Source organism: Chelonoidis abingdonii, chromosome 16, assembly GCF_003597395.2.
Source record: "Chelonoidis abingdonii isolate Lonesome George chromosome 16, CheloAbing_2.0, whole genome shotgun sequence".
In the NCBI taxonomy this organism is placed as follows: Eukaryota; Metazoa; Chordata; order Testudines; family Testudinidae; genus Chelonoidis; species Chelonoidis abingdonii.
In genome coordinates, this window is record NC_133784.1 from 20,608,676 (window position 1) to 20,624,577 (window position 15,902).

The following is a 15,902-nucleotide window of genomic DNA, read 5'->3' on the forward strand; positions in this document are numbered from 1 at the left end:
GAACTCAGAAAAGCAGCTTTTTGCCTCCTCGGTTATCCTGCAAATTGGTGTCGAGTCTTTCCTTCTCTTCACAAAAGGAAACTCCTGCCTCTGTGGTCTGAGACATTGCTCTGGGGGGAGCAATCAGATGACACGCAACTACTTGCTTTCACTAGCAGGAGGGGTGACTATCACTGCCGCACAGACAGCAGGAAGTAGCCAGAAGCAGCGTCCTGTTATTGGAATGCCATCTAGAACCTGTGGATGGGCAGCATCACCTGGAGTGACAAAGCTGGTGCCAGCTGCTATGACTCCCCAGGAACATGGTGCCACCTGGTAAAACAGTATGATACTTTCTGACATTACTGCCCAGAATGGTGGCAAGAGCGCCTCAAAAGACAGTGCCCCCTGGCACAGAAGGATGAAGCTTTTCAAGGATGACAGCTGGAAGGGCCATAAAAGACTTTTGAAGGCAACATCAAGTAAGGTGAGATCTTCAAATCTACCTCTCTTTCTGTGGGTGATGCCTGGCACCTATCATGGTGGTATCAGAACACCTGAAGGCACTTATGCAGCATCTATCAGAAGTACTATTTGCTGGGCTGCCTAAAACGGGCTCTTATAAAGGGTGAAGGCGAGGCAGTTACAGAATTTATAATCCAGCTGCTGATCCCAGGTCTATCTTTGAGGTAACTTAATGGGATGGAGATCTTGGAAAAGTCACCAAACTCTCATCATTGGCTGACACAACACCCAGTGGTAGTTTTTCTCTCAGCCCTTCCATGGAGGTGAAGGCCTCATTGCACTCACCCTGAGCATGCAGCTTCAAAATCCAGCTGTGTGATTGCTGCAAGTGTCAATGCAGGTGAATTAGCCAAAACTTGGGGGCTGTCTTCCTGTCACAAGCAAACCCTAACACTCGTGAGGAAAACTGTGGAATGTGGCAGGCCCTCAGGTGAGATAGGAACAAGGCTGGAGGAGATGGACATGGTTTGGTGTTTGAAGGCATCTCGCGCTGGAGCGCCTTCTCAAAAAAAATCTGATCTACACAACTTCAGATGCTGCTGCAATAGAAAACAAGATGCTTCCAGATGCCATGCCACAGCCTAAAAGAGGCCCAGGGTTTAATAAGCAAAGACTCTACTGACCACATTAAGTCTGGGAGGAATTTCCCTTGACTTCCATACCACAGGTACCTATTTCCAGGTCTGGGCTGCACCTGATTAGATGAGGACCGAATGTGACTCTCATTTCTTTCTCATGTTATCATTTTAGTAAGGGTGGGCCTCACAGTTCAAGACAGAAATTCTTCAGTGGACCTGGAGCAGCGTAGGATTCAGTGACCATGTGCATGAATTCCCCTGTCACCTTAAGAAGCAGCTGGTCTCTCTTTGGTAGGCCCACTCCATTGAGAATCCCATTCTAAAACACAGAAGGATGCCTATACTGAGCTTGCAATATTGGTTAATGATGTTTGATGGCATTCAGACGGCAATGTCTTACATTACAGACTGTTACAAACGGATGCCTTAATGTGCCATGACATAGGTATATATTATGCTAGGGCATTGTGGCCATTGAGGACTGATTGTGATGGCCTCAGAAGTATCTTCGGCTACCAAATTGCCAACAGCTATTTAGGTGTTTGCAAAAGAACCAACACATCCCCAAGCACATGAATTCTTACTGCACATGGAGGATAAACCATGGCTGTCTATAGGCCCAGGATGAACAATTCAGTACATTGAGAAACTCCTGAATATGAACAGCATTAGAATCGCGAATGCTGCAGATAGTATCCTGTGATTTGACCATGTGGCCAGGAGCGCTGGTGACGTGAGCAGGTAGAGCGGTAGAGCACAAAGTAGGTTAAGCACTTGATGACTGGAGACTGAGGGAGTGTGGTTTAGTGGTTAGAACAACAGATATAGGAGGTAAGACTTCAGCATTCCTTCCCTTGCTCTATCACTGACTCACTGTGTGACCTTGGGCAAGCCACCTCATTGCTCCATGCCTCAGTTTCCCCATCGGTACAATGGGGGATAACTATACCAACCTGCCTCCCGCAGAAGGTTGTGAGGATTAGTTTATAAAGAGCTTGGGGATTGCCAGATACAGGGAGCAGTGGAAGCGTATCAGATTGATTCTGATTCATGCTCCATTCACCAAGTGCTCAGCTTACCATGTGCTCTGACAAATATGGTCCCATTGCTGGGGCTGCTGCTTGTATGCTCCAGTCACAGCAAGCCACATGCCCATCAAGTTAGCCTCACCAGCAAGAAAGCAACCTCTGGAAACAAAATCGCTCGTGAGTCAGTTGTTTGTATTTTTCATTCAGTTAGTGCTTTTGTAGACTCCGCTCCTGGAAGGAACGGAAGGAAGGGGCAGGGAGGGAGGAAGCAGAGAGACAGCTCTGGGGTCTGTCTCATTGATGGCACAGTTTCTACTGAATACAGCTGATCTCGTCTTAGCAACATGAAAATAAGATGGCCAGCCATGCTTTACCCAGGTTACTGCATTGGAAATACCGGTACACATACATACCCAGACACACTCTCGTTATACATATCTGTACCTTTTATATAGATAGATAGGTGCTGGTTTAGCTGTGTAGAAGAACATGTACATCTGCCATAGATGTGTTTGTGTTCTGCAAAGAACCCCCCAGTAGCTGCTGGGGGTCCACTGTTGTCCCAGCCCCCACGATGTGTTAATATTGGACCGCAGGCACGCACTTGGCCTGGAGTCCCGTCCTGCGGTGCATTAGAAAATGAAGGTCATTGGTAGTTTAAAAGGGCCAGATTCTCAGCGGGGGTAAATGAGTGTTGTGCCATATGCTGGCTGACACCCACTGAGGATGTAGCTTGGAGTTTACAATATTCATGCCTGGAGTAACTTTGCTGAAGCCAAGGGGATGAGTTTGGCTCAGTCTAGGTTTGCCCTGAGCAAGCTCCTTTTGGGTTCCATGTCAGCCCCAGCTGGGAGTCCCTGTCTCCCAAATACCCATGGCTGCAACGTGTCATTCAAGAAAGAGAACCAACTGCTTTTAAACCTGTTTCCAGCCATGCTGGTGCTACTTCCCCGATGGCTGCTGCCTCCAGCTGCTGGGCTCCCATTGCTTCCAGCTGCCAAGTCCCCAGGCATCAGGCTGCCTCAATCACACCAGGTTCCTCATGCCTGTGAGTTCTGGTATGAGGGCTACCATCTTGGCCACTGCGCCAGGGACTGAACCGGGGACCTCCAGAGCTAACAGTACAGGATGTCCAGACTCTCATGCTGGCGTCTGTAACAGCCTCATCTCTGCAGATTGGGCAGTGTGGGGAGACCTGTATCACACTAAGCATGAAGGTTACACTGGCATGATATTGCCCCTCGCTGCCAGACTGCCATCACTTCCAGGGATAGGGTGCCGTGGGGAGCAAGTCCCAGCTGCTGTTGCCTGCCAGGTGCAAAGTGCACGGGAAGGGGTCAATTTAAGGACTGTCTTTACAAACTCTTGGCTCTGTGGCATTGGTCTCCCTGGCTGGGACTGCGGCTGAGTTCCCTGGCATGGGACAGAATGGGTCCTGCAGCTTGCAGGGCTTTCTAGCCCTCTTTCATCAGTTCAGTTATTACTGCTTTATTTTAAGCCATCTGCATCATTATGCTGAAGGATCAAACGTACTAGGAAGGAAGGCAGATCCATGCCCACAGGATAGCAGATGGCAGGGTATATGGGTGCCCATGGGGAATGCTTGCGGGTCTGAGACCCCTGTGGAGTGGGAGCATCTCACAACACCCGGCTAATGAGGGCAACTGACGCTCACCACTGTGTGACTCTGGTATCAGCCTAGAGCATTTCCTGACACACAGCAGGCTCAGCTCTGGGGCTCAGGTCAGCTGGCCTGCCCTTTGTGGGCTGGGCTCTGGCGTACACTGAAGTAACTCCTGGGGATAAACAAAGTGGTGGGGAGGGAACCCCTGGGCATCCCATCCTTAAGCAGCAGGTGTGACTCCTCTTCTCACCAGGTCAAACTACCCCAGGAGAGGTGATTGGCGTGCACTGTCTCTCTAAAGAGCTGAGCAGTGGACACATGACTGGCCCTGAAATAACTCTTGTGCTATAGGACCTTCACTGTAAAATATGGTAGCATTTTAAAAGCATATTACTGAAAGGGTTGACAGTTCTCATGATTTCATTGCAAGGCTCTACATTTGGTGTTTTTTTCTTAAATCTCCAGCTCCTGGAGGCCTGGGATTTGGGACAATCCTGGCTCTCAAATTTAAGAAAAGTAAGTTTCTGGCCTTTGTGGTTGTGGAGAAAAGCTTGAAAACCAACCAGGAGCCAAATAAAAAGAACCCCAGGTAGATTATTTTGGAAAGTCTCCTGATTTCTGAGGGGCCTGATGCATGATTTGTGAATGCATGGGGGAGAGAGAGAAAAGTTACTGGATCCCAATGTTCTGGCTGAGGCAATTCTGTGACAGTCCAGGTAAAGTCTCTGTATTTCCTGCAAAGCTACAAACTCGATGGTCTCCCACTTTCCTGCTGGTTTTTACATATTTGAGGCATAGAGTCAATGTCATGTGTACCCACCATTTTGGCGTTGCTAGGTCACTGCGCACACAGCGATCTGACTAGGACTCTTTTGTGCAAAACTATCCAGATGATGCAGTGCCGGTTGGACAGACTGGACTTGAAAAGAGCAGCAATGGAGATGCATCTGTATGTGGCAGGCATGCTTACAGTATAACAGAACTAACAACAGGGGTGTGTGTATGTGAAGGTGAGGTTCATATGGAGGGGCATAAAGTCCCCTCTTTGTGTGGGCAGCTGAGCGGGGAAGCCATATGGTTTTAATTTCTTGCTGCACTGTGCAAGGTCCAAGTCTCCTCTTTCCACTCCACCAACATGATGGAAATTGTCATTTCCCTCCCATCTTCTAAGCTTTTCACATGATGGCTAGAATGCATTGTAGATTCCCACACCCCTCTGTGGCTCAAAGATCTATAGGCATCCCAAGGTCATCTTTAACTATAGCCACCTATATATCTACACAAACACGTACAGATATATGTGCTCACACACGCACAGAGAAATTAATATGTGATATATGGTTTCTGAAAATTGCCAGGGGACATATTAGAATTGATGGGATATCATACAGTCTTACTGACACTCATGTAATCTCATGTGGTCCTCCTGGGACATCTTACAGTCCTTTTAGTCCTCAGGGATCTCAAAGGCCTTGTAGGTCAGGGAAGCAATGACACAAGATCTTATTGTTTTTTTCTGATGTGTCATAATATTGATACCAATTTGGTGCAAGGAATATTCACAGAACAAATTTCAAAATGGAAGATTCTTACCTATTATTAGAAAAATGGTTAATATGCAATAAATCACTACAAGGCAATACCAAGTTTCTCTTCTTCTTTATGAACTACATCATTTGGATCTGAATTTCAAACTGTTAGATTGAGCCCTTCTCTAACATACATGAATAATACATTGGTAACCCAACAGATTTCTAATAAAAAGATAGAAATTCATCAAGAGCTTCTGGTAATATTCTATGCTGGGAGCTGAAGTTGGAGTCACCTGACCACAATAATGTACAGTAGATTCTCATAAGGTGTGGGTTGGGTTTTTTTAATAACATATGCTTTGAAATTTTATGTCTCTAGTTGACACCGTCTCTGCTTAAATTCCACACTCCTTAAGTGTCTCATTAATATTGACTCGATGCCTTGTAACAAACATTAGCTTCCTGGAAAAGTCCTATAGCATTTAAAAGAAAATAATCCCATTTGACTCCAATGTTATATTAAGGGTACATTTATAAATGGCTTATTAAGGGTCAATGAATGATTAATGGATGTTATAAGCACATTACAGACATGAGTAGTATGGGTTATAGATAGTTATAAGCAATCTAGTGAGCTGTTGGACTCTATAACAACTGTATTAACCATTTATTAACCCTTTATAAATATACCCTTAGTAAAAAGCGTGACAATATGTCTATAGATTTTTTCCAATAGATTTAACAGAAATTTCTGTCCCTGCTAGAGAATCTTACAAAATAAAAACATCTTGTATAAAGGAATTCCTTATCTATTAAGCCCTATCAGTTTTTAGAGTTATTTCTGTAGGACCCTCTGAGTCCAATCCCTATTACGTCCTATTAGACTTTTCAATATGAGTGGAGCTGGGTGAACAAATTGATTGGTAACATTTTCACTAAATAAAGTGCATCATTCTCTTGGCTCTGATTCAATAGTGTTCAAACTACCACCCAGTATTTGTGAAAGCGTTCGCAACTCTTCAGAAGTCCACAAATTTTAGTCAAACTATCATTTCTTCAAAAAATCATGCCCAAAGTGTGTTAAGTGCTACTTGTTATTCTGCCGTTTAAAATCAAATGTGTTTGGTCAACCAATCAGTAACCAGAAACACCATGTGACTGACGCAGCCAATCATGTGAGCTGAATAATGAATCATTGACGCAAGCGACCCCAGCTCTGAGAATGATTGTTTGAAACTATTTGAGGGACACCTAGGAATAAAGGACCTGTTTCAGAAACTCAGGCCTGGCTCCTGAAGAAATCTGTCATTCTCTCTTCCCAGAAAAGGACCTTAACTTGAATCAAAAATTATCCATAATTGAACAGTCTGACCCGCACAGCCAACATGACTGTATGATGCCACAGCAATCCCATTATGACTTCTGGGATTATCTCCTACTCTATGAGACTTTTCAGAAACTATACCTATATATGTACACGTATATACGCCTCATATACAGCTATACATATATACTGTGCTCGTGTATATAACAGAACAGAAGATAGACACGGGCTGCCAACTGTGGTGGAGTCTCAACAGAGTGCAGGTAGCAGCTACCGTCTCAGAGAGGCACACAACACACACACACGAGACAAAAAGTAAGACAGGCACAATGAAGTGGCATCAGTTCTGGAGAAGAAGGGTGATGAGAGGGGATATATGTAGGGGTGGAGGTGGAAATGGGAAGAGGGGAGTTGAACTAGCCCTGGGGTTAGCGTGGGGAGCATGTTTAAATGGACACCTCAGCAAGCGCACACGCAAAGCTACCTGGGAGCAATGAATACATGTCCCTCGGACTCAAAGCTGTTTGGCAGCAGGAATTCAAAATCTGCAACAGAAAGGCAACGTTATCCGGCGGGGGTTTCAAACAAAGGAAGGGGCTTTGTCTCAGAATATGAGAGAGAGAGAAATAAACGAAAGAGATCAAACAATTGACTGATTTTTAACAAGAGAGAAAGGAAGGGGAATTCTGTTGGTAACTGTAGCATCGCACAAGAAGGAGAGTTATAGCCAATATGTTGCCAACATTAGAAAGATTTGGTGATTTGATTGGATTTTTTTTTTCCGGTTTGTGCTCTGAAATGCAATATATTTGCTCTGTTGTATATGTATGAATACAGGCCGTATAGTTACATATACACACATACATATATATATGTGCACACATTTATATATATATATATGCATGTTCAGTAGGTCATATGGGCATCTCTCTCTTATGAGGATTGTTAACAACGAAAAGAAACCACATGCTATGCTTGTATATTACTACAACAATTTTTTTTTGTAATAAAAATCATTGTTCAGGCATCAACATGGCCAAACCAGGGTCCTTTATGAAGACAGTCCAACCAAAGACTTACCCACCAAATAAAAGTCAAATGCAATGCATTGTGGGGGTGTTGCTGCCTTCTGGCTGCCAATGGTCTACAGCTCAGCAATAACCATTCCCTTTGGTCAGGCTGCAATGGATCCTTCTAAAACTGGATTGAGATGAGGCAGGGGGGAGGATCTGAAGGGGCTGTCGGAGCAACCTAGGCTAATCATCCTGCTCTTCCAATGGAGGTTTTCCACTCTGGCTCTTGCAGATTCAAGGACCAAAGGTGAGAGCCACAATGTTATCTCTCTGCATTTCCCCCGTTCTGTGCTAGTGGTTTTCACTGCTATTGCCATTATCTCCTGGTTATGTGGCCACTGCATCTTCTTGGTACAAAACCTGGGGCTGGCTGCCTAGAAGAATGGGAGATATTTGCCCCAGGAGCCAATGTGTTGCTGAAGCCTGGCCCAGTGGGCCCAGAAGAGGACCTGATGGGGTGGAAAACAAAGGAGTCAGCCAGGATCCATGCAGCTGTTTGGAAAGGTAGAGGCCACACCCATGACTAGAAAATCCTTGGGTTGCTGAAAGCAACTCTCCAAAGCAGAAAGCTTCATTTTCAGTTCCAACAAAGGCTAAGGTGTCCTCAGACCATTGGGCAGGGAATGGTTGGGGAATGAGGGTGAGGGGTTATCAGTTGTATTAAACATGGTTTCTCTTTCCTTAGTGGTGGGTATGGCACCAGGCATTTGGAGACACCCTGGCTTTCCAGCCCAATCATGGATGTTACTTGCAGCCTGATCCTGCCTCGTTTACTCCTGCTAAGAGTCCTTACTCAGATGACATGCATCCAACGAAGTGGGTATTCACCCATGAAAGCTCACGCTCCAATATGTCTGTTAGTCTATAAGGTGTCACAGGACTCTTTGCTGCTTACTCAGATGAGTTGCCCCATAGGAGCCAAAGGGATGGGAGACTTGAGTATGTATTACTTGTGAGTGCAGAGATTGGGTCCTAAGGGTTTTCACCCATAAAAGTTGCTGGGAAACCTTGGGCTGGACTGTGGCCTTGGAGGATGGATTTTGGCTTAGACAAAGGCTAGAGCAGCATATGTGGGGATGGGAGATGGAGGAACCTCCCCCAGATGACCCAAGTGGTTTGGAAGGCAAGGAGGGAAAACAGTTGGGGGAAACCCCTGCCGTGCATTTGGAATATGCCCAGTCCTATTGGGATTTGATAGTTTAGGTGGCTAGTCCAGCAGGACAGGGTCCTTTGCCTTGCTCCCCCTAGGGGATGGCTGTTGTCAGCTCTCCATTGCAGGCCATTTTCTGACAATACAGGCTCGACTAGTACAGCCTGTCTGCATTTTTCACAAGGACCTGCATACTCATAAATATTCAGAGCTTAGCCCTACCATCAGCCATGCCCCTCGCCCTCCCTGCCATGTCTTCCCACAGTGCATTGCAAGACACACAAGGCCCTTTGCCAGGCAGCACAGCCATAGGTTGGACTGTTGTTTTCTGTAAGGCGGGGTCTGGATACAAGCCAATGAGAGGAGGAAGAGGAAAGGAATACAAAAACACTAGTAATTATTCCATCAGCATTGCCATTACAGGGTCACTGGGAAGAGGCAACTCAAGGCTGATAGAACAGGGCTGAGGGCAATGCTCCCCTTACCTTTCTCTTTCCTTCCCCTTCCTTTGTGTCTGTCTGTCTATGGTATCTGTGGCCCCCTCTGTGTCTGTCCATCCCTCCCAAGCTTCTGAGCCTCTCCTCTCCGCCTGGCTGGGGGAACTGACAGAGGAGTGGGTAGCTTCCAGTGGTTCTGCTCAACACACTGTGGAGTGGGGTTGTAGAGCTCCTTGGTGGATGTGGGGTGGGAGTGGGGGAAGGAGGGCAATGGGAGGCACCTGCTCCCCATTCCCCCAGCCATCTGCATACCTCAGAAGGTGCACAGAAAGCGACTGGGAAGCTAAGTCAATTTCCCACACATTCTTTCATTGCTTTAAACCCATTGGCTGTGCTTTTCACTTGATCATGGCCCTGATTCAAAGCCTATCCATCGACTCTGACAGATTTTGGGTCAGGCCCTCTATGAGACACAGCGTCAAGCCAATGTTTTCACCAGTTGGACTTTAATGAATCCCACAGGATCTGGAAAAGCAGATTGAGGAGGGACCTGGTATTTTTCAAATGAAATAAGGGCTGTTGTAACGAGGACGGGGATCAATTGTTCTCCAAGTCCGGTGAAGGTAGGACAAGGAGTAATGGGCTGAATCTGCAGCAAGGTGAGTTAGATTTGGTATTAGGAAAAACTGTCTAACTATCATAGTAGTTCAGCTCTGGAACAGGCTTCCAAGGGAAGCTGTGGAATTCCTGTTGCTGCAGGGTTTAGGAACAAGTTGGTCAAACCCCTGTCAGGGATGGTCTAGGGTTACTTGGTCCTGTCTCAGTGCAGGGGGCTGGATTTGATGGCTTTTTGAGGTCCCTTCCAGCCCGATGTTTCTATGGTTTTATGATCTCTCAAAGTATTTCAATGCCTCTTTCTCTGGGAGGCATTGGGCAGCCTTATTCATGGAGCCACTGAACCAAATTCTGCCTCAGTCCCATCCATGCCCTCCCACTGTATTACACCGATGTTCCTGACAGTAAATATGCCCAAGAACCACACCCTGACATGTCTCCTTTTGGTTTGGAGAGCAGGAGAGGCAGAGTTGGTCCTCGGCTGCCTGACATCTCTGGATTTACGTGACAGGGTTTTCAGACTCAGTTCTCTCCAAAAGGCAGGACCATGTCTTGCTAGTGCCTGGGCAGGACCAACCATTTCCTCTCTCTGTTTGTATCACAGATAGAGAAGCGGTGAAGGCAGATGCTGAATGGTAAACATTGTCCCACTGCACAAGGTTCAGGGATGGAGCACCACTAATGCCACCGGGAGACTAGGAGGGCAGATTGCTGGGTCAAATTCAGAAGTTACTCAGCCCCTACTCCTGCTGAAATCTGTGGGAGTTCTGCCTGAGTAAAGACTGTAGGAGTTGGTCCAATCTCTGGAAAGCTGTGCTTATGCTAGGCCACATCCTGAGAGGTGATCAGCACCGCCCGTTCCCACAGCATGGGAGTTGTTGCTCTGCATTTCTTGGTGTCTGGCCCTTTATCTTGAGCTACACAAAGGATGGAGAAAAAGGAAACCATGGAAGGACAGCTCCATTCAAACTCATCCCCCTTTATTTTTCCACTGAGGATGCTCCTAGATCCCGATCCAATGGCCACTGAAGTCAATGGAAAGACTTGACCCAGGGCTCCACTACATTGTGGGAAATTCATGTCCAAGCAGATGGTCCAGCATCACACAGATTGTACTGTATACACCTAGACCCATTTACTTGAATACACTGTGCCAGCCAACTCCACCTTTGGTGCCACCAGACCCAGGATATCTGAGGCAGCTGCAGCTAGCTCAGAACCCCAAGGCTTTCTCTACACACATGCATTTGCAGCACATGGACACGTGTTTAGGTTTAAGAGCTGTTCATTTGGGGATAAACCCTTCCCCAATCGACTTAAACTAAACCATAATAACTTGGATTTAAACAACAACAAGAGAGTCCTCACTCCTCCATTAAACTAAATAGGCCCAACATCACACCTGGAGTTAAACCAGTGCAACTCAGCATGTGGACCAGCATGACATAGCCATGGCTGGGACTGAAATAATGCACTGACATACAATCTGGGACCTTCCTAATATGATTACTGAGACTTGATCCTGGAAGAAAAGCTTTGATTCACATATGCCATGGACCTTTCTGAGATTTCAGCCCCTTTCTCCTGCTCAGCCAACATCTCCCCACTCAGGAGGTCTAATGCTTATTATTATTAGTTTTGAAGCAATCACTGGATCTAGTTCCAAGTACTGCTGAGTCTGGAGGTCTCTGCACAGCCCTATCCCATTCAGTTTGAGTTGTCTTGGAGAGGAGGGACGCACAGGAGCAAAAATGGGAGGAGGAGAGATTTGTAGGGAAGGAGTGAGAGAGGGAAAGAAGAGCAAGAAAGGGGGCTAGGGGAGGTGGAAGAGCAGGATATTAAACTAGCTACGAAAACCTTGCTGAATCAAAACATAACAATTCCATAGGAGATGGACTCTTTAACGATATCAGATCGAATTTCTGAGCAATGCACAGGGAAGGAGTGCAGAGATAAATAGGGACAAAGCTCTCATGAACATAACAAGACATGTTGCTTTCAAATAAAGGGGAAAGAACTGGAGGGAAGGAGTGGAGGAAGGAACAGTTTGGCGGAGGTTTGCAAGGTCAGGCGTGGCAAACGGGCACAGGAAATGGGCAAGCAGGCTGGGTGGGAGAGGTGGGGGAGAGTTGGTGAAGGGTGGGAGTGAGGGGTAGGGGTACTGGACACGGGGGGTGGTGGTGGTGAAGGGTTAGTGGTCTAAGACTGAAAATACTTGCCCTTCATTTTGATGTTTGGTACTGTGTGAATCCACCAGAGAGAGAAAGCAAGAAAAAAACAAACGAAAAAAACAACAAACAAAAAAAAAGGGGGGGAGGGTTGGGTGGAAAGGAGGAAGGAGGGAGGGCACAAACAATATTTTATTCAATTTTTGTTTGAATAAAAATATTGTGTATCATAATCAGACCGAAAGGAAACCTCTTGCAAAAAAAGACAAAAAAAAAAAAGAAAAGAAAAAAGGCCACAATAAAATAATAATAAAAAGTATAGATATAACTAGAGAACTATAATCCATCTATATTTATATAATAAAAATAAAAATGAAAGTCAGTAGCAAACAGTTGCAACAGTCTTGATATAGAAATGTTCTCACTGAGTTAGCAGACCATGCAAAAAGACAAGGTTACAAGAGACCAGAGGGGAGACACGAGAGTGCCCAGAGGCACAGAGACAGAGAAGGAGGGAAGGTGGGTGAGAGAAGGAAAAAGGTATACAGAGCTAGGCAGGGGGATAGAGAGCTCAAGACAGGGAAACGGAGGATGTTGAAGGCTGTTATCTCACTCTGATGTAAGTGACTGCTGAGAGAGCAAGGACCTAGGGCAGATGTGGGTAAACTACGGCCTGCGGGACCATCCTGCCTGGCCCCTGAGCTCCCGGCTGGAGAGCCTAGTCCCCGGCCCCTCCCCCATTGTTGCCCCTGCCCCACAGCCATGCTGCCGCGCAGGCTGTGCTCTGGCCTGCCCCTCCCGCTGGGCAGCATGGGGAGTGCAACTGGCTCTGGCCTGGTGTCGAGGCTGCGAGCTCCTGCTGCTGGTAAGAGGGTGGGGAGCGGGGGGGTTGGATAAGGGAGAGGAGGGTCCTGGGGGGCAGTCAGGGAGGAGGGGGCTGTTGGATGGGGTGGAGGTTCTGGAGGGGCGGTCAGGGGATGGGGAACAGGGAGGATTGGGAATGGGAGTCCCAGGGGAGCCTGTCAGGGGGAAGGGATGTGGATGGGGTTGGGAGGGCAGTCAGGGGACAGGGAGCAGGGGTGTTGGATAAGGGGTGGGATCCTGAGGACGTTAGGGGCGGGGCGGTCCCGTTCGAGAGGGTGGTCAGGGACGAGGGCAGAGGGCGGTGGATAGGGGGTTGGGATGTTCCAGGGGGGCTTATCGGGGGTGGGGTGTGAGATAGGGGTTGGGGCAGTCAGGGAACAGGGAGCAGGGGGTTGGATGGGGGCAGAGGTCCCAGGAGAGGGCTGGCAGGGCGACAAGCGCAGTGGGGCGCTGGATGGGCTGGGGGTTCTGAGGGGGGCAGTCGGGGGAAGGAAGTGGGAGGGGGCAGATAGGGAGCGGGGGCCAGGCTGTTTGGGGAGGCATAGTCTTCCCTACCCGGCCCTCCATACAGTTGCGCAACCCTGATGTGGCCCTCAGCCAAAAAGTTTACCCACCCCGACCTAGATTGTGGGCTGAGCAGTCCTCCAGGAGGAATCCCAGGAGCCGCCATGTCTGGGGAGAAGTCTTGGCCTGGACATGATGTGGGTCACTGCAAGCTCCCTTTGTGTGTAAACCCAACCCCTAGGAAGGGGGTATGGTTTGACCCACAGTGCCTTGTGTGAGGTGCTTATGGGGAAGGTGGGGAAGTCACATGTGCTGTGGTGGGAGGTCAGAAAATTCTTTTGAGCCCCCTTCTGCAAGTGATCCTGAGTGGAGAGTAGGCTCAAGCTGCAGGCCAGAGACAGCAGCAGCATGTCTCGCTTCCATCACTAAAACAGCAGCAGCTGCTCCTTCCCCAGGGGGCACTGGGGCCAGTGAGTGCCAGTCCTTCGCTGCCCAACAAGGGGCTGGATGAGGCCCCTGAAGCCTACCTGCTCATCTTCAAGTGGTGCCAAGGAATTTGGGGTCCTCCATTTATCCCATTTTTTAACAAGCCAAGCTTAAGCTGCAAATCAGGCCCTTGGTGAGTACAGCTACAAGGCCCTCCTAGCTGCCACTCTGGGCTGGCTGCATTTGGAGGAGCTGTGCTCCAGGGCTGAGCCCAGCCACGAGCCTGTGAACCACAACTGATCCACTGGGCAGCTTCAGCCCGCATCATGAACCATAAAACTGACGGCCATAGTCACTCCAGAGCAGTTTTTAGGACGTACTGATGGCCCCAGCCATCTATGCTGGCACAGCCTGGGCAACATACGACGACTTCTACATGGAGGCTGAGCAGCCAGAGCAACCACTTAGTGGACTCAGGGTGCACCCAGACATCGGTGCAGAGGACTTGGAACAGCTCCAACTTCTTCAAGTGACAGAGCCCATGGGCATCTCCTTGACGGGCGTTGCCCTGGCTCCCATCACCTACTGCCATGGGGCAAGACCACACACATCACTGGTCTCTCCTGGATTCCATGAGATGTCCATGGAGTCATGGGATTGACTCCCAGCCACAAGGCCAAGACGCAGGCTACCACAGGGCTTAGCAGGAATTGGATCCCAATGGGGCTTGCAATGGAGAGGATACCAAACTGGACATGTTGTAGTGGGGAAGCAGGTAACAGGATGGCAGTATTTGCTGGCTATCAAGTGCTGTTCCTGCTGGGAAAGGGTTACATGGGTTCTGCTGACTGATACAGATGGCTCACTGCCCCACCTAGATATATCTAATGAGTGAGGACCTAATGTGTGGGCTGAGCAACTACTTGAAGAGGAACCCTGGGAGCAACCAAACCTGGGGAGACAACTCTAGCTGGATTTTGTGTTGGTTCATTCCAAATTCCTATTGTGAATAACATCAAACCCAGACCTACATTCTGATCGGCTGTACTAGGGAATATGAATGCAGCAGGGTGCTCAGAAAAAGAAAGGGACAGTGGGCAGCAGAGAGAGACAGACAAAGACAGAAGGAGAGAGAAAGGAGGGAGAGAAAAATGAAGGAGGAAGCCTGATTCACCCCCTTCAGGAGCGACTTGTATCCCAAGGTGGGAGAATAGGTTCTGGCATAGAACGAGAGAGAGAGAGAGAGGTGAGCAGGTTAACACATAAGTACATAGATTAATTATAAATTAATTAAAAAGAAAATCAACCAACCAAAACTTAAATCATAAAAACAAAAGTGGTTTAAAACAAAACCCAAAAGAATCTTAACAAAAATAAAACATGCAAATTTTCACAGGCTTTCAAAGTAACTGGCTGCTACAGAATTATCACCTAGTACATCGAAAGCATATACAGCAGCACGGCAATCTCATCTCCTCTAGAGGGGTCTTTATTTTTTTTTTGGAAACATTTGTTTTACAATTTTTTTAAAATGCAAAATCTAAGTCCAAAACCCTCGCATTCCCAGGCAGACAATTAACCTTCCATTTTAAATGTCATTGTTCGTCTCGATTTTGAAATGATTATTTTTCATTTTAGTAGCACACATTTTGTTTATTTCCCCCCCATTGGTCATTCTCTGTACCAGCTGGAAGGTTCAGGGTCAAAGGGCATGTGAAAGGGCAAAAGGAAAAGGCAAGTGTCTACTTACACTTGACTTGGAGAATCTGGTCGCTGAGGTTTGCCCGGATGTAGTACGTGCTATAAGGTGGCAAGGCTAGCCCCAGGCTGTGGAAGAGAAGGAAGGAATCAGCATGTTTCTAGCCTGCTGTCAAACTATTTTCCAGGGGTAGGATCCTGGGGTAGGATCCTGGCCCTGGGACTCCAGTGGGGCCAGGATTTCAGCCAACATGTTGTTCTAGACTGGCGTTTGACAATGTAATGGGGACATCTGGGGCCTGATCCCTTAGGAGTCACTGGCAGGAAGCTCTGTCCTTTTGGAGCTCTGTCCTTGCATTTGCGAGCTACTCCGGCAC

General features: G+C 47.6%; 2 protein-coding genes across 6 annotated transcripts in view; one reads left to right on the forward strand and one right to left on the reverse strand.

The window, feature by feature from the left end:
• CYB561D2 (cytochrome b561 family member D2) overlaps positions 1 to 15,902 on the forward strand; it is a 532,125-nt gene that overhangs the window by 77,980 nt on the left and 438,243 nt on the right. The window lies entirely within an intron of this gene.
• CACNA2D2 (calcium voltage-gated channel auxiliary subunit alpha2delta 2) overlaps positions 1 to 15,902 on the reverse strand; it is a 638,569-nt gene that overhangs the window by 31,480 nt on the left and 591,187 nt on the right. For 2 of the 3 annotated variants that reach the window (XM_075072870.1, XM_075072871.1), the window contains exons 22-23: positions 15,578 to 15,654; positions 7,075 to 7,135 (exon numbers count right to left, since the gene is read on the reverse strand). In XM_075072870.1, coding sequence (XP_074928971.1) covers positions 7,075 to 7,135; positions 15,578 to 15,654 — 138 coding nt within the window. Of the gene's footprint in view, positions 1 to 7,074; positions 7,136 to 12,084; positions 12,106 to 15,577; positions 15,655 to 15,902 lie in introns of all 3 variants that reach the window. The other variant, XM_075072869.1, reaches the window with a different exon arrangement.